Source organism: Rhinatrema bivittatum, chromosome 2, assembly GCF_901001135.1.
Source record: "Rhinatrema bivittatum chromosome 2, aRhiBiv1.1, whole genome shotgun sequence".
Taxonomy (NCBI): domain Eukaryota; kingdom Metazoa; phylum Chordata; class Amphibia; order Gymnophiona; family Rhinatrematidae; genus Rhinatrema; species Rhinatrema bivittatum.
The window spans coordinates 261,581,963-261,602,870 of NC_042616.1; the positions used below are offsets into that span (position 1 = coordinate 261,581,963).

A 20,908-nucleotide genomic window follows, 5' to 3' on the forward strand; every position below is an offset into this window, starting at 1 on the left:
GGGTCTCCCTTTAGTCTTTGTTTTTCCGCGTTGCAGTTAGCATCGCGGTGAAGGAGCCCTGTGTGATTTCCTCACACATCAAATTTGAGAGAAAAAGTTTAAAACATTTCTCATTTCATCCCCTACACAGGGGTCTTCCTGTCTCCACCATCCGGTGAGTACACACCCATCCGGTGAGTACAGTTTTTTCCCGTTTCGATCGGGTTAAGATTTTTTCTGTCATAAGGCCGTCGACAGCTGTCCGGCCTTCATTATGGCAACGGGCTTCAAAAAATGCCTGAATTGCTCTCGCACAATGTCTATCACCGGCCCGCATGTCGAGTGTGTTCTGTGCTTGGGTGAGTCTCACGATGTTTCTTCCTGTCCTCAATGTGCTGAAATGACTGTCAAGGGCAGGAGAGCTCAACAAGAGAAGATGGAGCATCCCTTCCATATTCAACTTATTCCATCGACGTCGACTCAGTCGTCTCCAGCTGCAGCGCTTAAAAGTTTAGTCATTCGAAAACGTCGCACTGACAGCTCCGGAGACCGACTATCACAGACTCCGTCCACGACATCAGTAAAATCTACATCCGTGCTTGAAAAGAAAAGCATGGAACATAAAGAAAAGCATCGGCATCGACGGACGTCGACCCCGGAGGCCTTACTGTTGCCGAGAGAGCCATCACCGAAGAGGTCTCGTCCACAAGAGCCATCGAGGCCTACTACTCCAAGGCGATCCCCACCTGCAAAGGTGCCGGGTATCGAGCCACCACAGGGACCTGTGGAAGTGCCGATTATGCCTTCTCTGCCACCACCTACAACTGCTCTGACCTCAACAGCTATAAGGGAGGAACTGGATTGTTTTATCCGCCAAGCAGTGAAATAAGCTTTCCAGGATCTTCGGCCATCGAAACCGCTGGAGCCGATGCCAGTGCCGTCACCAATGACGATGCCTGCTCCGATGCCGATACTGGCTCTGGTTCTAACGCCGATGCCGGTACTGGACCTCTCAGTTTTTCAGCCAATTCTGTTGAAGCTCGATGCCCTCATCGGAACTCTTCCAGTACAACCATCGGCACCTAAAACTCCGATTCCCGTCAGTGACGACGATGCCTCGGGGGATTCTCTGCCATCTGAACCCATACCAGGGCCTTCCGGAATTCCTCGACCGAGAATCCAGATATCTCCATCGATGCCTTTCTTTCCGCCATTGATGCCTTCACAAAAACCACCGATGCCTCTTTTTGTTCCTCATACTTCTCCTCCACAACGTCCTGCATCGGATATTTGGGATGACAGAGACACCGACACTTCTTCAGAGGACACCTTGTCTGAGCTTTCCCCACCTGAAGACAGGAAAAAGTCCCCCAAAGGGACCTCTCTTTTACCAACTTTATAAAGGAGATGGTTGATACTATTCCTTTTCAACTAGAAATAAATACCTACTCATAATGTTAGATCTATCTGCAACTTTTGACACAGTGAACCATAAAATACCCATTGACCGTCTCTGCGAAATTGGATTATATAATATAACCTTGTAATGGTTTTCTTCATACCTTTCTAATAGAAGCTACCAAGTTTCAATCAATAGCACCTTATCAAATAAAATTAACCTTCACACTGGGGTACCTCAAGGTTCTGCACTTTCTGCAACACTCTTCAATATTTATCTTCTCCCAATTTGTCATCTCCTAAAAGATCTCAGCTTGACCCACTTCCTCTATGCCGATGACATACAAATTTAAATTCCAATTCAAAATTCACTGGATGATACTTACAAGAAAACTGCCACATATCTATCTACAATCAAACATCTGCTAACTCTCTTGAAACTCATAATTAACATTGAAAAAACTGAATTAATTATCATGGATCGGAAACCCAGCCCATCACCTCCACCTCCCCTCTTGCTCGAGAACCATAATGAACACATCTTCCCGGTATTACATACACGCAACCTAGGAGTGATCATTGACAATGAACTATCTTTAAAAAACCACATCACAACCAAAATTAAAGATGGATATTATAAAATATTAACCCTCATACGTCTAAAACCTTTACTAACCACTGAAGATTTCAGATCTGTACTGCAACTACTTATTTTCTCCAACATCGACTATTGCAATTCCCTATTACTTGGACTTCCAGCTTCGAGCATCAGATGGCTCCAAATCCTTCAAAACGCAGCAGCAAGAATTCTAACAGGCGTTAAAAAACGCGAACACATTACACCCATCCTTATTTCCCTACACTGGCTACTAATCAAATACCGTATTGAATACAAAACCCTGAACATTACACATAAATTAATATATAAATATGATTTTAACTGGTCAAACATTAATCTCATTCCTCACATGACTCAATGAAACCTTCGTTCAAACAACAAAGGCCTTCTGAAAATTCCCCTATCAACAACCCGTCAAAGAGCCTTCTCCATCGCTTGCCCAAAATTATGGAACTCACTCCCCATGGACTTTAGAATGCAACCCAATTTGAAAACATTCAAAAGAGATCTGAAAACTTGGCTATTTTTCAAAGCTTATAATGAAACCCTAACTCTCACAACATCATCTCATCAACTGAACTCTCAAATGATATGAAAACATGCTCAGTTACTAAGTTCAACTTATCTCTGAACCATCTCCAGCTAAGAACATAACCTTTCTCATACTTTTTATTACCTCACTCCTCTTTACCTTACCTGCTATACCTTCATCCAACTGTACATTGACCTTTTTTGTACCCTGATGATAATCTCTGTTCTACTTATCTATTTCTCCCTTTTTGTTTTTTGTAAACTTTCATATCCCTTGTTTAAATATGTAAACTGTTGTGATGGCATTACCTAATGACGGTATATAAAACTTGATAAATAAATAAGATACCAGGCAGAAGACCTTAGAGGTTCTGCAGTTTGTAGACCCTCCTAAAGAGGTACTAGCAATCCCAGTGCATGAAGTCCTGGTGGACCTGCAACACAGATTGAGGAAACACCCATGTTCAGTACCACCGGTGAACAATAGAATGGATACCACCTATCTGGTGCAGCACATCCCTGGCTATCAGAGGGCCCAACTCCCTCACCAATCTGTGGTGGTTGAATCTGCCCAGAAAAAGTCAAAGCGGATATGCCCCCATTCATCGATTCCTGGCAAAGAACAAAAGTTCTTAGAAACTCTAGGAAGAAAAGTTTTCCAAAGTTCAATGCTGGTCTCCAGGATAGGGTTATATCAATTGTATATGACTCAGTATCAACGTAACCTCTGGAAACAAATGCAACAACTTGCTGAGTCTTTACCTCAACAATACCAGAACTCAGCAAATGAGATCATCCACAAGGGTCTAGAGGCAGGAAAGCACGAAGTATGGGCCTGCCTATGACAGTTTTGAGACCTCTTCAAGAGTAGCTGCAACTGGGATCAGCGCACGTCGCTGGGCCTGGCTCAAAGCTTCTGACCTCAGGCCTGAAGTTCAAGAGAAGCTAGCGGATCTGCCTTGTGCTGGTGATAACCTTTTTGGAACAAGGGTTCAATCACAGTAGCACATTTAAAAGAGCACACTGAAACTCTGCGTCAACTCTCTGCTATCCCATAGGACACCTCATCTGCCACACGTCGGACAGTGAGGAAAGACACCAGGAAGCCCTACTACAGACCACATAGGTACTACCCACCAGCACCCCGTGGTAGAGCATCCAGACCAGTGCAGAGATCTCAGCCTAGACAACCGAGAGCTTCCAGGCCTCAGCCTCCTCCTCAGACAGGCCCAACATCAGGGTTTTGAAAACCTGCCAGAGGACAGCAGCCACTCCACCAACCCGATCCCAGAGTTACCAGTGGGAGGTCTGGTCTCTTTCTTTCAGCCCCATTGGTCAAAGATCACAACAGATCAATGGGTTCTATCAATTATAACACAAGGTTACCATCTGGAATTTCTCACAGTACCAAGAGATTCTCCACCAAAGTCTCTTTGGATACACAAAGATCATATCACTCTTCTACAAGCAGTATTATCCACCCTTCTGAGAGCCAGGGCTGTGGAACCAGTCCCCCGACCTCAGCAGGGCAGAGGATTCTACTTCTGCTAATTCCTCATTCCAAAGAAAACAGGAGGCCTACAACCCATTCTAGACATCCAAAATCTCAACAAATTTCTACGGAAAGAGAAGTTCAGAATGGTCTCCTTAGGCACCATGCTTCCCCTTTTGCAAGCAGGAGATTGGCTCTGTTCTCTGGATCTTCAAGACGCGTATTCTCACATTCCAATATTCCCTTCTCATCGCAAATTTCTGCGGTTCCTAGTAGGGCATCAACATTTTCAATACTGGGTTCTACCATTCGGGCTTGCTTCAGCACCCTGAGTATTCACAAAGTGCCTGGTAGTGGCAGCAGCCCACTTACACAAGGAAAGAATACATGTCTTCCCTTACCTAGACGACTGGCTCATTAAAGACCAGTCACAACAAGGAGCTTTCAACTCTCTCAAGCTCACAATCAACGTACTCCACTCGTTGGGTGTTGCAATGAGACATGGAACCAAGACTGGTGACCGCTTACCTTGGCTAGTAGAGACACTTGGAACAGGAATCTCGAGGACTGGCGTCGGGTTTGGTGACCACCGGTAGTCCAGGTAGAGCCGGTAGCAACAACAGGAACCAAGGCAACTTATCCAGAGGCAGGCAGCAGGCAGAGTAATCCAGTAACAGCGCAGGTCAGGGCAGGCAGGGAACAACAGGAACCAAGACAACTTATCCAGAGGCAGGCAGCAGGCAGAGTAATCCAATAACATTCCGGGTCTAGCGGGCAGCAAGCAGCAGGAAAACAGCAGAAAAACTCCCCAACACTACTTGTGGCCGAAGCAGCGCGGAAGAGAAGAAGCTCCCTATAAATAGGCAAGCTTTCCCGCGCTGCCCAGCACTTCCGCCGGCGTCTGATGTCAAAAGGGGGCGTGGCCAAGCCCCGATTTGCGCGGAGCCGCTCCACGAGGGAAGCCAGCATCAGGGGAAGACGCCGACGCCATCGGGAGTGTTCCTGCAGGTTTTAAGCAAACGAGGTGCCTGTATATTATGAGCAGGTTCCCAAGGATTCTCTTCAGGTCCAAAGTTCTTCCAAGAAATTAAATATTGTAGTTGTCCCCTACATCTTCTGGAATCCAGGATGTCCTCCACTTCGAATTGGTTATCATTCTGTATTATGTGCGTATTAGGCCGCCTCCTTCTGGAAGGCCAAGACAAAATTGCAGGTTTGAGTAAAGACACGTGGAAGGTGTTGTGAATCCGCAAAGAGGACGGTAAATGCAGTCTATAAGTGACTGCTTCTCAATAGGGAAAGGTCCAATAAAGTGAGGTGCAAATTTTAAAGACTGCATGCGTTATCGAAGATTGCGCGTGCTCAACCACACAAGATCTCCTGCCTGGAGTTGAGGAGCAGGACATCTCGTCTTATCCACTTGGATCTTCATTCTAGCGGCATTCTTTAATAGTAAGGCTCGTGTCTCCTCCCATAACTTGGTCATAGAGGCGATGGTAGTGTTGACAGCCGGCCAAATTGAAGAGATAGCGATAGGTAACGGGAGTCGTGAGTGTCTACCAAAGACTACAAAAAAGGGAGACCTCCCCGTAGCTTGGGTCAAATGATTATTATGACATATTTCTGCCCAGACCAACAAGGGAGCCCAATTATCTTGTCGTTGATTGACATAAGATCGAAGGAAAGCCTTCAGGGATTGATTCGTTCGTTCCGTGAGTCCATTGGTTTGGGGATGATAGGCTGAGGAGAATTCAAGTTTGATTTTTAGAAGTTTGCACAGTTCTTTCCAAAATCGAGCTGTAAATTGCACCCCTCTATCTGAAACAATACTGAGAGGCAAGCCATGAAGACGAAAAATGTGTTGAAGAAATAAGTGAGCTAATTCTGACGCAGAAGGTAATCCCGGCAGTGGAATAAAATGAGCCATTCTGGAAAAACAGTCCACCACCACCCATATGACAGCGTTATTGTCAAAAGTCGGAAGATCAGTGATAAAATCGATGGCAATGTGAGTCCACAGTTTTGTGGGGACTGGTAACGGTTGTAAGAGACCAAAGGGTTTCCGTCGAGGAGTCTTCTGAGCTGCACATACCGAACATGAATCTACATAGTCCTTAATATCTTTCTCCCACCGGGGCCACTAATAATGTCTAGATACCAGATCCTTGGTACGTGAAATTCCCGCATGCCCTGCTAATTGAGCGTCATGCGCCCAATGAAGAACTTTTAATCTCAACCGTTTGGGAACCACTGTTTTACCAATGAGAACTGTAAAGGTAGCAGCCAGCTGTAACTGTGCAGGATCTATTATGTATCGAGGAGGGTCAGGTATATCATCACGATCAAAGCTTCTTGAGAGGGCGTCCGCTCGCAGATTCTTCTGTGCAGGGTCGGAAATGCAAAACAAAATTAAACCTGCTAAAAAAAAGTGCCCAGCGAGCTTGTCGGGAATTTAAGTGTTGAGCCTTCTCCAGGTATTCCAGATTTTTATGATCCGTGTAGACAGTCACAGTATACCGGGAGCCTTCTAAGAGATGACGCTATTCCTCAAAGGCCAACTTTATCGCTAAAAGTTCCCAATTCCCGATGGTATAATTTCTCTCTGCTGATGAGAATTTTCTTGAAAAGAAAGCGCACGTCACCACTTTCCCATCGTCTGCCGTTTGTAGCAGAACCGCACCCACTCCTACAGCAGAGGCATCAACTTCTAGAATAAAGGGTTTGGTGGAATCGGGGTGCTTGAAGCAAGGGTCCTTGGTGAATTCCTTTTTTAATTGAAGAAAGGCATGGACGGCCTCCTCCGGCCATTTCTGGATGGGCGCTTCCCTTCTTGTGAGGGCAGTAAGAGGAGCCACTAAAGAAGAAAAATTCAGAATGAATTGTCTATAATAATTGGAAAACCCCAGAAATCTTTGTAAGGCTTTCAATCCTATGGGTTGAGGCCAGTTCAAAATGGCTTTGAGTTTACCCGGGTCCATGGATAAACCTTTGTTGGAGATGATATATCCCAGGAATGGTAACTGATCTTTATGAAACACACATTTTTCTAGTTTGGCATAAAGTTTATTTTCTCTGAGACGTTGCAGAACCTGTCACACATGCTCCTAATGCTGTTTCATGTTGTTAGAAAAAATTAGTATATCATCCAAATAGACAATGACATGGGAGTAGAGGATATCGCGAAATATGTCATTGATCATGGCTTGAAATACGACAGGAGCATTACAAAGACCAAACGGCATTACCCTGTATTCGTAATGTCCACTGTGTGTGTTAAAAACCGTTTTCCATTCATCTCCTTCTCGAATTCGAATCAAGTTGTAGGTCCCTCTTAAATTCATTTTAGTAAAGACTTGAGCTCCTTTAATCCGATCAGATAGTTCCGAAATAAGGGGAATAGGATACCTTGGTAATGTTGTTTAAACTTCCATAATCAATACAGGATCTTAAGGACCCATCCTTCTTTTTAACAAAAAAGAATCCCGCTCCAGCTGGTGAAGTGGAAGGTCTGATGAATCCTCGTGCTAGGTTCTCCTCGATATATTGTTTCAAGGCTGCTGATTCGGGTTCTGATAGGGTATAAATCCTGCCCCTAGGAGGAGCTTTTCCTGGGAGAATATCAATTGCACAATCATAATCTCGATGAGGTGGTAAAGATTCTGTTGTTGACTAAAAACGTCTGCGAACTCTTCATAAGGGGCGGGAATGCCGGAAGAGAGCTGCGTATATTGGATTCTACAATTCTGAACTTGTTTTAGGCAGTTTTGAAAACAGAATGGACTCCAACTAATTAATTGTAGAGAGGCCCAATCCAGTCGAGGTTGATGTTTCCTTAACCAGGGTAGACCCAAGATTATTTGGTTGACCGAGGATGGAAGTACATACAGTTGAATGCTATCTTAATGGAGAACTCCTGAATTCATTAAAATGGGTTTGGTAATGTGAGATATTCAAATTCCCACAGGCTGTCCAGATACAGAGGTAACTGAAAGGGAAATGGGTAACGGTTCCACAGGAATATGATGGCTTTTTACCAGACTTTCTTCAATGAAATTGCCGGCCGCCCCTGAATCTATGAAAGCCTGAAGTTGAATAGGGTTGTCCTTAATGATGATGGTCACAGGAATCAGTAGTTGAGGAGAGGGACTGGTGGGACCCAGGGAGGCCTCTCCTACCTGACCTAGGTCCGAGAGTTTCCCAATTTGTTGGGACATTTGTTAACGAAATGGCCTGATCCTGCACAATACATGCAGGGATTTCTCAGTCTTCGTCATTGACGTTCCTCAGGAGTTAATCAAAATCTGTCAATTTGCATGGGTTCCTCGAAGTTCACGGGTACCTCAGTCAGTCGCGGGGCGACAACAGGTTGCTGAAAGGTGGGGGGCTAAACGAAATTTCCTTCGAGTGGCAGTACGTTCACGTGCTCTTTCTTGAAATCGTAAATCCAATCGAATGGCTAGCCTGATAAGTTCTAAAGATTCCGGGGGATCCCTGCCAGCCAATTCATCCTTTATGTTCTCGGCCAGCTCCTGTCGAAATATGGCGGTGAGACTATCCTCACCCCAAGCGAGTTCCGCTGCCAAGGTTCGGAATTGAATGGCATAATCACCTACTGAGTGAGAACCTTGTTTGATTTGTAATAAATCTTTAGCTGCCGAAGTAGAACGACCTGGTTCGTCAAAGATGAGCCGGAATTCTTTCAGGAACCGATGCAGATTGTTAAGAATGGGGTCGTCTCTTTCCCACAAAGGTGAAGCCCAGGCCAGGGCTGGACCCTCCAGCAGTGACAAAATGAAGGTAATTTTAGTCTTGTCTGATGGGAACGAAGATGACTGTAGTGAGAAGTGCATTCGACATTGATTAATGAAGCCCCGACACTGCGCTGAAGTTCTGTTAAATCGTGGCGGAGGAGGTAAACGGATAGGGTTAGATGAAGCAGTGATATTCGTCACTGATGTTGCAGGTGCATGGGCTAGCGCATCCATACGGGCGACTAAGCGGTCTAGTACCCCAGTTACTTGGTCGAGGACCCTTTGTTGTTGCTGAAGCCGGGAGGCCAAACCTGGGATGGCCTGAAGTGCGGTCAGATCGACTGGTTCCATGGCTTCGGCCAACTGTTACAATGAGACGTGGATCCAAGACTGGTGACCGCTTACCTTGGCTAGTAGAGACACTTGGAACAGGAATCTCGAGGACTGGCGTCTGGTTAGGTGACCACCGGTAGTCCAGGTAGAGCCGGTAGCAACAACAGGAACCAAGGCAACTTATCCAGAGGCAGGCAGCAGGCAGATTAATCAGTAACAGTCCAGGTCAGGGCAGGCAGCGAACAACAGGAACCAAGACAACTTATCCAGAGGCAGGCAGCAGGCAGAGTAATCCAGTAACAGTCCAGGTCAGGGCAGGCAGCGAACAACAGGAACCAAGACAACTTATCCAGAGGCAGGCAGCAGGTAGAGTAATCCAATAACAGTCCGGGTCTAGCAGGCAGCAAGCAGCAGGAAAACAGCAGAAAAACTCCCCAACACTACTCGTGGCCGAAGCAGCACGGAAGAGAAGAAGCTCCCTATAAATAGGCAAGCTTTCCCGCGCTGCCCAGCACTTCCGCCGGCGTCTGACGTCAAAAGGGGGCGTGGCCGCGCCATGAAGGAAGCCAGCGTCAGGGGAAGACGCCGACGCCATCGGGAGTGTTCCTGCAGGTAACATTGGGATTTCTAATCAATTACCAAAAATCCCACCTCATGCCATCTTGCCTATTGCAGTTCATCAGAGCAGAGTTGAACACATCAATATCAACAGCCTTCCTACCAAAGGACCGCGCAGAGACACTCTCCACATTAGCGCGATTTCTGTGCACAAAGGACACTGCAACAGCCCATCAGTTTCTAACTCTGCTGGGCCACATGGCTTCGACAGTTCATGCCACTCCCATGGCCAGATTAGCCATGAGAATAACACAATGGACATTAAGATCACAATGGATCCAAGCCATTCAACCACTGTCATATCCAGTACAAATAACCCACCAGTTATGTTCATCTCTCCTCTGGTGGGCAAACACGAACAACTTGCGCAAGGGTCTACCCTTCCAATAACCAGTTCCACAAGTAACTTTAACTACAGATGCATCCACCTTAGGTTGGGGAGCACACATAGGCAATCTCCAAACTCAAGGTACTTGGACAAAACTCAAAGCAACATTTCAAATCAATTTCCTGGAGCTTCGAGCTATACGTTATGCTCTATATGCGTTCAAGGACTGCCTTTCACGCAAGACTGTTCATATACAGATGGACAACACAGTAGCCATGTGGTACCTGAACAAAGAGGGAGGTACGGGTTCATATCTCCTTTGTCAAGAAACTGCACAGATTTGGGACTGGGCCCTGACACATTCCATATTTCTCCGGTCCACTTATCTAGCAGGCATTCACAGCGTAGTTGCAGACTGCCTCAGTCATCAGTTCCAACCTCACGAGTGGTCCCTGGATCCTTTCGTAACGACCAGGATATTTCAGCGTTGGAGTCAACCAACAGTAGACCTCTTTGCATCCGAACTGAATCACAAAATGGACAGATTCTGCTCCCTGCACAAACAGAGAAACCAGTTAGCCAAGGACGCCTTTGCTCGCCCCTGGAATTCAGGCCTTCTATATGCGTATTCCCCGATACCGCTAATAGCCAAGACTCTAGTGAAGCTACAACAAGACAAAGGGTCAATGATACTCATAGCCCCATATTGGCCTCGACAGGTGTGGTTTCCCATACTTCTCGACCTCTCGATCAGAGAACCGATTCTCCTGGGTACAGCTCCCACTCTTATAACTCAGGATCAGGGCAGGTTGCGCCATCCCAACCTTCAATCCCTATCTCTAACAACCTGGATGTTGAAAGCTTGATCCTGCAACCACTCAATCTTTCAGCTAATGTCTCTCAAGTGCTTGTAGCTTCACATAAACCTTCCACAAGAAAAACCTATCGGTCTAAGTGGAAACGAATTCACCATGTGGTGTGCTCAGAAAGGTATTGACCCCTTTTCCTGCCCCACATCATCATTATTAGACTATCTTTGGCACCTTTCAGACTCTGGTCTACAGACCACGTCTGTAAAGGTCCATTTAAGTGCTATCTCAGCTTACCATCATAGAAAAGGGGATGCACCCATATCAGCGCAACCCCCTTGTCAGTAGATATATGAGAGGTTTAATTCACCTTAAACCCCCGTTACGGCCACCAGTTACAGAATGGGACCTTAATGTGGTGCTAACAAGACTCATGTGTTCTCCTTTTGAACCCATGGTTTCCTGCGATATTAAATTTCTTTCATGGAAAGTTGTCTTCTTAATAGCTATTACATCTGCTAGAAGGGCTAGTGAGTTACAAGCACTTGTCACATACTCACCCTATACAAAGTTCTTAACATGACCGAGTGGTACTCCATACTCACCCTAAATTCCTTCCCAAGGTAGTTACGGAATTCCACTTGAATCAGTCAGTAGTCTTGCCCACATTCTTCCCAAGACCTCACTCTCACCAAGGAGAGAGGGTTTTGCACACCTTAGACTGTAAACGTGCACTTGCATATTACCTAGACCTCACTGCAGTCCATAGGAAATCCACTCAACTCTTTGTTTCTTTTGATAAGGGCAAACAAACTCTCTCTAACTGACTGGCAGATTGTATAGAGTTCAGCTATGAAAAAGCAGGCCTTCCTCTTCAAGGGTGAGTAAAGGCGCACTCAGTAAGAGCAATGTCAACCTCAGTAGCACACTATCGTTCAGTACCAATAGCTGACATATGTAAAGCTGCAACATGGAGTTCTCGTCACACCTTTGCATCTCATTACTGTTTGGACAAAGAAGGAAATCAAGATTCAGCCTTCGGACAATCTGTCTTAAAGAACTTGTTTCCAGCGTAATCCCAACTCCTTCCGCATCCAAACTACTGTGATTTCAGGCTGCCTCCTTTTTTCCAATAGTACACCAGTTGTGCCCGTTGCACAAGTTGTTTGCTGTTGGTCCAATACAAGAATGACTCAGCCTGTAGCTTGCTAATCACCCATATGTGAGGACTATCATTCTGTTTGTCCTGGGATAAAGCAAAATTGCTTACCTTGTAATAGGTGTTATCCCAGGACAGCAGGATGTAGTTCTCATGAAACCCACCCGCCTCCCCGCGGAGTTGGGTCTGGTACGTTTTATTATTTTATTTTTGCTAACTCTTATTGCTACATACGAGACTAAAGGGAGACCCCTGTGGCTTGAGGGATCATGGCATGCTGGGCATGCTCGGGCTCAGTATGCCAGTCAAAAGTTTCTAGAAACTTTGACAGAAAGTTTTCCGTGATAGGGCTGCGTCCAGTGACGACACCCACATGTGAGGACTACATCCTGCTGTCTTGGGATAACACCTATTACAAGGTAAGCAATTTTGCTGTATAGTGTTAGTGATATTCTTGTAGTACCTTCTCTATTTGTTGACCCTATTGTACTTTGCACCATATCTTTGGTACTTTAGCAAACTGTCTAAACCTCACTTTCACCACACAAGGGAACGGCATTGTCACCTGAAAAAATACATTTTAGTACTTTTTATAATTCATATGTGACTTTTTCATTTGCTATTCTATTTTTTGGCCAGGTGACAGAAGAGGAAGAAACAACAGACCTGATGGATAGCAGGTCCTCGGATTCAGGCCCTATTACAGGCCCAGACTATAACTACATCCTTAATATGTCACTCTGGAGCCTCACCAAGGAGAAAGTAGATGAGCTGATTAAACAGAGGGATGGAAAAGTACAGTATTTTTCTTTCTTTCTTAAAAGGAATGAAACAATTGATATTGGCATTAGGGATGTGCATTTGTTTCATTTCCAAGTTATGCTTGTAACTCGGACTTTATAGTACACGCGTAAAACAGTATGTGTATAACTCGAGTTATTAAAAGTACACACACACTATCAGTTATGTGTGTACCTTAAAGTCCATGATTTACACACATAAATAGTGAAACAAATGCATATGCCTGATTGGCATATAATGAAATAAGGTGTAAAGTTCCTTATGTTTTGTGCTTTCATGATTTTAGACTCTGTTCTGCAAAATTCAGAAGAGAGTGTGCACACTTGCAGCCATGCAAGTGATTTGGAGTGAATATTGTGAAGAGGAACTTCTGGCATTGTTCTTGACCCGTATTAACTAGACATGCACTAGATTTAATATTTAGCAATACTAATCTGATATCTACTTCAACTGTGAATATTACCCTGGTTCCATGGTCTGATCACTTTTTAGTCCATTCAGAAATTACTTTCAATTCTACGCCAGCTTCACATTCTCATGGCATGTGTTATTTTAAATACAGACCACTATTCAGAGCTGAGGAATTAAATAAGGAGATCTCAGATAAATTGTTGGACATAAACATGTCAACCGGAAGTAAAGCAATAGAGTCTTGGATAGAAATAACCTCAGAAATCGCAGAGAGAATTAATCCCATTAAAACTAAAAAAAAATTGATAGATAAAGGAAAACAAAACCCCTGGTATATACGATCATATTAGGGAAGCTAAGAAAGTTCTGAGAAAGAAGGAAAGAAACTGGAGGAAGAATAAAACAACCGAAGCGTTAAGTATTTATCGATGTTTTCTAGCCCATTATAAAAAGCTGATTAATAATGTTAAAGATTATTATGGGAAGAAAATTCAAAAATTCTCCAATAACCAGAAAACCATCTTCAATATTGTGAGTAAATTAACTGCAGATAACTTACATAATAGATTAGAGATAATAGAAGATAGATGTAACGAAATGGCCGTTTTCTTCAAAGATAAAATAGATAAACTACTGATGAATTTAGATGGTACAAAACAATAGGTGAAAACCCTCTGTGAAAAAGACTTGGCCAAATGGTCAAACTTTGAAGAGACATCATTTAATGAGGTGGAAGCTCTGTTAAAGACTCTGAACCCAGCAAACTACTCATTGGACGCAATTCCGATAGCTGAATTGAAATCGATTGCACAAACAATTATACCAACAATCACAATCATTATCAATAAGTCACTCAATGAAGGCTATCTCCCTGACATTCTAAAAGGTGCACTAATTAGACCCATCTTAGATCCTACCTGAATAACTGGTTTTATCAAGTACAAATTAATGATACTATATCCGATGAAATAAAACGTAATACTGATGTGCCACAGGGGTCAGCTTTATCAGCCTCATTATTTAACATCTATATGTTGCCACTGTGCCATCTATTATCTAGTCTTGGGTTAACCTACTACTTATATGCGGACAATATTCAAATTTTGTTACCAATTCAGGATACAATTGAAAAAATGTACGAAACCGTCAATATATCTTAAAGCAATTACTCACACAAATGAAGCTAGTACTGAACATTGATAAAACCGAAATTATTCTCTTAGAAAGGAAAATCTCCCCCAGAGGATCAAGCGTAATAACAACTCAAGACAACACCACTTTCACATTGGCAGAACAAATTAGAGATTTCGGAGTAATAATTGACCCAGAACTGTGCTTTAAAAAAACAGATACCAATGAAAGTAAGAGAAGGATATTGTAAATTAATGATATTAAAACGCCTCAAACCCTTACTATCACAAAATGATTTCTGCACAGTCCTACAAACATTAATTTTCGCAAGCATGGACTATTGCAACGCCCTTCTTTTGTACCTTCCAGCGTCTTCCATTTACCCTTTACAGGTCCTGCAGAATGCTGCAGCACGAATTTTAACAGGTAGTAGAAAGAGGGTTCCCTGTACGTACCCGGATCAGTCCAGACAGTGGGTTATGTCCCCTTTCCAGCAGAGGGAGTCAGAGGAAAAACTTGAAGGGCGCTCTCCCAGACACAGGTGCGCCCTCTCCGTCCCTTCAGTGTTGCTCTGACTCCAGCAGAGGACGGTCACAGAACCTGCGGTTCCCTACTAGTCTCCCTACAGGGTTTGAATTTTCCTTTTTATCTCTTCTTTCACTAATTTTCTCTTGGATGGATCATTTCTATCTTTAAAAAAATAAATAAATAAAAGGAGATTAAGAAATTTTTTACTCTGAGGAAGTTTCAGAGCCCTTTTTCCTTTTTTCTCCTTGCTTTCTCACTTTGTATTCTTGCAGGCTGAACCTACAGCAGTTTAATTTAATTTAGTTTTAATCTTGTGCTAAGTTTTGCTGTAATATTTCTTCACAGATTTAATTTTGGCTGTTTGGGATGCACGTTGGTTGTCCAACCTCTCCCCCCACAACGACCCGCTGCCTTGAAAAGCTGTTTACCTCAAGGTAGCACTTGCAGAGACGCGACATTCCTCTGCTTTATTAAAAAAAATAAAAATAAAGCGAAAGTTAAAGGATTTTAAATACAATTACTGGGGCGTTGTTGCTTTATTTGAGCGGAGGTTCGTGCTCTTTCCCGCTCTTTACAGCCTTCGGGGGAAGTTGTTTTTTATTTTCCTTAACTTCCCTTCCCCCATGCTGCGACCTTCACGATGCTTGACTTGTGGAGAGCTGGGGACCCGGCTCTCCCGCCATGGTCTTTGAGTTGCCTCCATGGTGGGGAGGGTACTTCAGGTTCAGCGGGGCGTTCCTCAGCGCGACGGATTGAGGGCGGGCCGGCTCCTCTCCTGTCTCAAGCGGGAACGGCGGCCATTTTGTTGCCTGCTCCGACTTCTCCACAGCAGCCCCCGGAGGATTTAAATGTCTCTGCTCCACCGATATTGACTCCGGAGGACCCCCCCCCCCCCCCCCGATCAAGAGCCTCCTTCAGAAGCCTTCCCGGATGTCCCCACCCCGGGACCTCTCCCTTCCATTTTTTCTGCAGATTTTATTTTGTCTCTCCATAGGGCTTACCTAGCCACTTTGGAGCAGCAGCAGCATCCAGTTCCTGCACCTACTCCTCCCAAGGTGGCCAGGATTGCGGATCCCCTCGATCCTCCAACAGCTCCTCAAGGTATCCCTAAGGTTAGGGTGGTTCCTCAGACTGATTCTACTCCTCAGGATCCCGGTACTCTTCAGGATACTTTTCAAGATACGCTGGATGATTATGTTCAAGTGGAAGGTGATGACCCGAGGGTCCTGCCTTTATTCCAAAGGGATGAGTTGGGTCCCCTAATTCCTCATGTTCTGGTGGAATTAGATATTGATGCTCCTCAGGAAGCTCCATTTATCCCCGTGGGAACTAAAAAGGGTGACCCTGTCTTAGCTGGACTGCGTCCTCTAGCAAGCACTTTTCCTTTTCATCCCATGCTATTGCAATTGTTGTCCAGGGAATGGGACTCGCCAGAGGCTAGTCTGAGGGTTGGCAGAGCCATGGACAAACTCTACCCTCTCCCTGAGGAGTATATGGAACTTCTTAAAGTTCCTAAAGGTGATGCTTCAGTTTCAGCGGTTAATAAAATAACTACTATTCGTGTAACAGGTGCAGCTGCCCTTCGTGATGTACAGGATCAGAAACTAGAGGTTTACCTTAAGAGAATCTTTGAAGTTTCAGCCTTAGGTGTTAGAGCCACAGTCTGTAGTTCTCTGATGCAGCGTGCTGGTTTCCGTTGGGTGCAGCAGCTGCTTGGCACTCAAGATCTGCCTCCGGAGGAAGTGCCACAAGCTGAGCGGCTAGAAGCAGTAATTGCGTATGGAGCAGACGCTTTATATGATGATCTCCGTGTCTTGTCCAGAGCGATGGTATCTGCAGTTTCTGCTAGACGTCTTCTCTGGTTACGCAACTGGTCAGCAGATGCTTCTTCTAAGACTCAGTTGGGATCTCTTCCCTTCAAGGGTAAATTGTTGTTTGGTGAATATCTGGAGCAAATCATTAAGTCTCTCGGTGAGAATAAAGTACATAAGTTACCGGAGGATCGTCCTCGGTCCTTTAGGACCTTCAGCTCTAACAGAAACCGATTCCGAGGTCAGCGTCATTTCCGTCAGTCAAGGCCTCCTCCTTCTGAGGAGGCCTTCCGTCAGTCAAGTCTGTATTGGCAGTGCCTACTAAGCTTGGTCCGGGCAGGCCAAGTCCTTCCTTGCCAGGTCCGTGGCTAAGCCCCATGACTCAATATTACCTGACTAAGCTTGAATACAGGTGAATCAAAATGATACCGATGATGGTGATGAGGAACATTTCCACACCTTTGGAACCAAATTGAACTCTACTCTGTTTCTTTCTTGAAAGTGAGTTACCGGGTTTGGTCTCTCAAGAATTGAAGACCCTTGGAGTGGCTGGGACTGGCTACTTGGGAATGCAGAAGAAAGTTCCTGTTTTGGTACCCTACAAAAGGCTTCTTGTTTCTTTCCCCTCCAGGTTGCACTCCAGGAGTTGACTGATCTGGAATGGAGTATGCCAGGAGCTTCCTTTATAGGAGGACATGTCTTGGCAGGTTTATACCCCTTAGATCCTCAGACCAAAGAGTAGTTGCGTTTCCCTAGAGTGAATGCCTTGGTGTGTTCTATCACGAACCATACCACTATCCCGGTAGAGGGACATGTAGCACTGAAGGATGCTCAGGATAGGAGGATTGAGGCTATCCTAAAGCAAAGCCTTTTGAAATATTTTTAGCCTTATAGGGAAGGTTCTTCCCAGAGGTTCCATTCCTTCCGCAGATCTCAGTCTGTTCACCCTTGAGGACCTTGAAAAGATATGGACGCTGGAGGTAGAGCCCTACTACTTTAGTCTGTATTAGAGATTGGTGGGTCCTTGAGGCCTAGAGTTCTGAGCAAAGTACTCAACCGCTCAAGTTGGATATACCTTTGATTTTAGAATTTTTATAGGACTGCTTGCTTAAGGGTTTGGCCTTTTTCTCCTTGAAGGTTCAAGTTGCAGTCCTAGCTTGTTTATAGGGGAAGAGTCATTGGAGGTCCTTTGTCTTCCCATCTGGACGTGTCCCATTTCTTGCTGGGACTTAAACATCTTCACTCCCCGTTGGGGCTTTCAGTGCCTCTGTGAGACCTGATCTTGATCCTTGAGTTTTTGGCAGATCTGAATTTTCTACCGCTGCACACTCTTTCCTTGCGGCTGCTTACCTTGAAGACAGTTTTTTCTAGTAGCAATCTGTTTGGCACAGTCTGGTCTCTGAGCTGCAGGCTCTTTCTGCCATTAGCCTTTCTCCATATGACCTGGGTGTGGTCCAACTTCGGACTGTGCTTTCCATTTTTGGCCCAGGGTGGTTTTGAAGTTTCATTTTAATCAGTTCTTTTCTCTGCCTGTCTTGGATAGGGACAGAGATGAAGTTGAGTACTGCCTTTTGCATTCCTTTGAAGTTAAGCATTCTTTATGGTGGTGTTATGAGGGGACTAAGGCTGTTTGGAAGTCTGATTGTCTGGTTGTGCTCCATGGTGAGGGTGATGTGGGCAACAATTGCCTGCTAGGTTAAAGAGGTCGTTATGACAGCCTGTGGGGCTGCTGAAGTTGCTTTACCGAGATAGATTAGACCGAATTCCTCTTGATCAAGTGGTCTTGTGGGCAAAACTTCATTTCTTGTCATATGTTGAAATTTGCTGAGCGGTGACAGTCATCTTTGCTCATCTTTTTAAAGCATTACCGCTTGGAGGTTAGAGCTAGGAAAGACACCACATTTTCGTGGACTGTATTGTTTGGACCGCTGGCAGCCTCCCACCCTTTTCGAGGTTAGCTTTGGTACATCCCACTTGTTGGGATTGACCTACCTGAACATTAAGGAAGGAGAAATTACTACTTACCTGATAATTTCCTTTCCTGTAGTGATGGATAGGTCAATTACAGACCCGCCCTCGGCTGCCGGTATTTGAATTGGTGGTTAGTCTTAGGGTAAGAAATGCAGAATATGATTCCTGCTCTTCATTGTCAACTGGTAAGTGACATCTCTAGCCCTCAGTTTGCTAGTTATGTTCCTTTCTTGACTGACTTCAGTTTCCTTTGGCTGAGAAACATGATTGTTTGCCTATTGATAATGTTCAAGTATAATCAGTTTGTCCACAGTTTGGCTTTTCCAGAGAATGCTAGCGGACTGATGTCTGGGCAGGACTATATGGCCGTGACATCAGCTTTGCTCCATCTCCATCTGCTGGCAGAGGTGCATAACTCACTCGTTGGGGTTGACCTACCCATCACTAAAGGAAAGGAAATTGTCAAGTAAGTAGTAATTTCTCCTTAATTTATAAAGTAGATGGCCTTATGAATGTAATGTATCTATATAGACTTGCATTCATTCAGTTACTCTTTCATTTTTCTATTTATTTTAGGGAAAGGAACTCTCTGACCTGAAGAGAAAGTCTCCTTCAGGCCTTTGGAGAGAAGATTTGGCAGCCTTTATTGAAGAACTTGATGTATGTTTAGTTTTTTCTATATATATGTGCATGCTTTTTTATGTAGTTTGTATTTCAAATTGTAAATTTTCAACCATATCCTGTTGGTATGTGATACATTCTAAATATTAGTGGATCATCTGTAATGTATAATTGTGGACAAATACTGATGTCTGCCAGTATCCAGAAGATACATTTAAACAAATTATAATCACTTGAAATTTCTAAAAATTACATTACTATTATGTCTCTCCCACCTTTTTACGCTTCCAGTTTCCTTTTACTTTAAAGATCTGAAATTCAGAAAATAATTTTGACCATTGATAAGCAGGCTGAATTATCCATGACATTTGGGGTGACATCATCCAGAGGCACCAAATAGACTCATCTCTCCTAACTTAGTAGAACTTTTAGCTCTATTGAACATGTGCAGGAGTTCCCATGAGGGTGTTGCTTCGTGAACCTCCTCAGTCATTTTTTGTCTGAGTGTAAGCATCCACATATACTCCGTCTTTCCAGATACTTTTTCTCTAAAATCTTCAATCTATAATTTGTCTTTTTTAGTTGCCTCACTTCTTCTGCAGCACCCACAACAGAACTTTTCAGTACTAAACAAACAAAAAAATAAATTAAACGGACTTTGCCTCCAGAGCATGTCTGGCAAAAAAAAACCCCTAATGTGAGTGGATTTGAAAATTGCATTTGTGACAAGGTAATGTGCCTCATGGATGTGCTGTTCATGCCTTGGGGCAAACCATGATCAAGCAAACTGCTATGCCTGTGTCTATGTCTGTGTTCCTACAACATATTGATGCACATGATGCATCAGGATGCCCAATGTATGATGCACCGGTGCATTCGACACTGCTGCAATTGGGCACGACACATTGAAGCCCTCAGTACATGGGGCCTGCTCTCCTTCAATGTACATAGATGCATCAATGCACTATGCTTGCAGTGCAGTGTTGTGGTGCTTACAGCCCCATCACAAACATGAAAGTGGTGAAGTAGCAGTGAAACACTTTTTAACATATCTTACATGAAGTAATTTTTGTTCTAAGTTTTTAATTTTTGATCATAGACAGTTTTTAAAGTACTAACGTTATAGCTTTAGCTTTGTTCTTGTTTTTCTAGACAAAAAGACATTGTAAGTTAGATTTTAAAAAAATGCCGAACTACAAGCTTATAGAACATTTTTGAACAGATACAAGGCCAATTGACATTCCATCTAAGATTATAGAATATTTTTGAACAGAGACAAGGCCAGTTTATATTCCATATTTTTGCGAGCCATAGAAACCTTATTTACGTATGAGACAAGGATAATTAGCATGGAAGCCAAGAACAAATTACCATATGTCCATTCAGATTATTTATAATAGAAACCCAGACATAGAAAGTTTGGCAATTATGTAACCTAGTTCAGGAGTGGATGAAACAAGTGTAGAAATCCTATATATAGTCTTGCTATCAGTAAAATCACTTGAGAGGGAGTGTTATATTGGTGCTTTGCATAGCAAGCTGCCTCTCTCTCTAAGGTATATCTTATATTATTTTGTAGTATTTTAATAAAAGAAGGTTTTCTCCACAGCTGTTGGC

The 20,908-nt window shown here is 43.9% G+C and overlaps 1 protein-coding gene across 1 annotated transcript in view; it reads left to right on the forward strand.

Moving 5' to 3' along the window:
* The window catches only part of TOP2B (DNA topoisomerase II beta), a 777,593-nt gene that overhangs the window by 627,824 nt on the left and 128,861 nt on the right, over nucleotides 1–20,908 (forward strand). Inside the window, 2 exon segments of the mRNA XM_029589448.1 lie at nucleotides 12,657–12,812; nucleotides 19,247–19,330. Coding sequence (XP_029445308.1) covers nucleotides 12,657–12,812; nucleotides 19,247–19,330 — 240 coding nt within the window.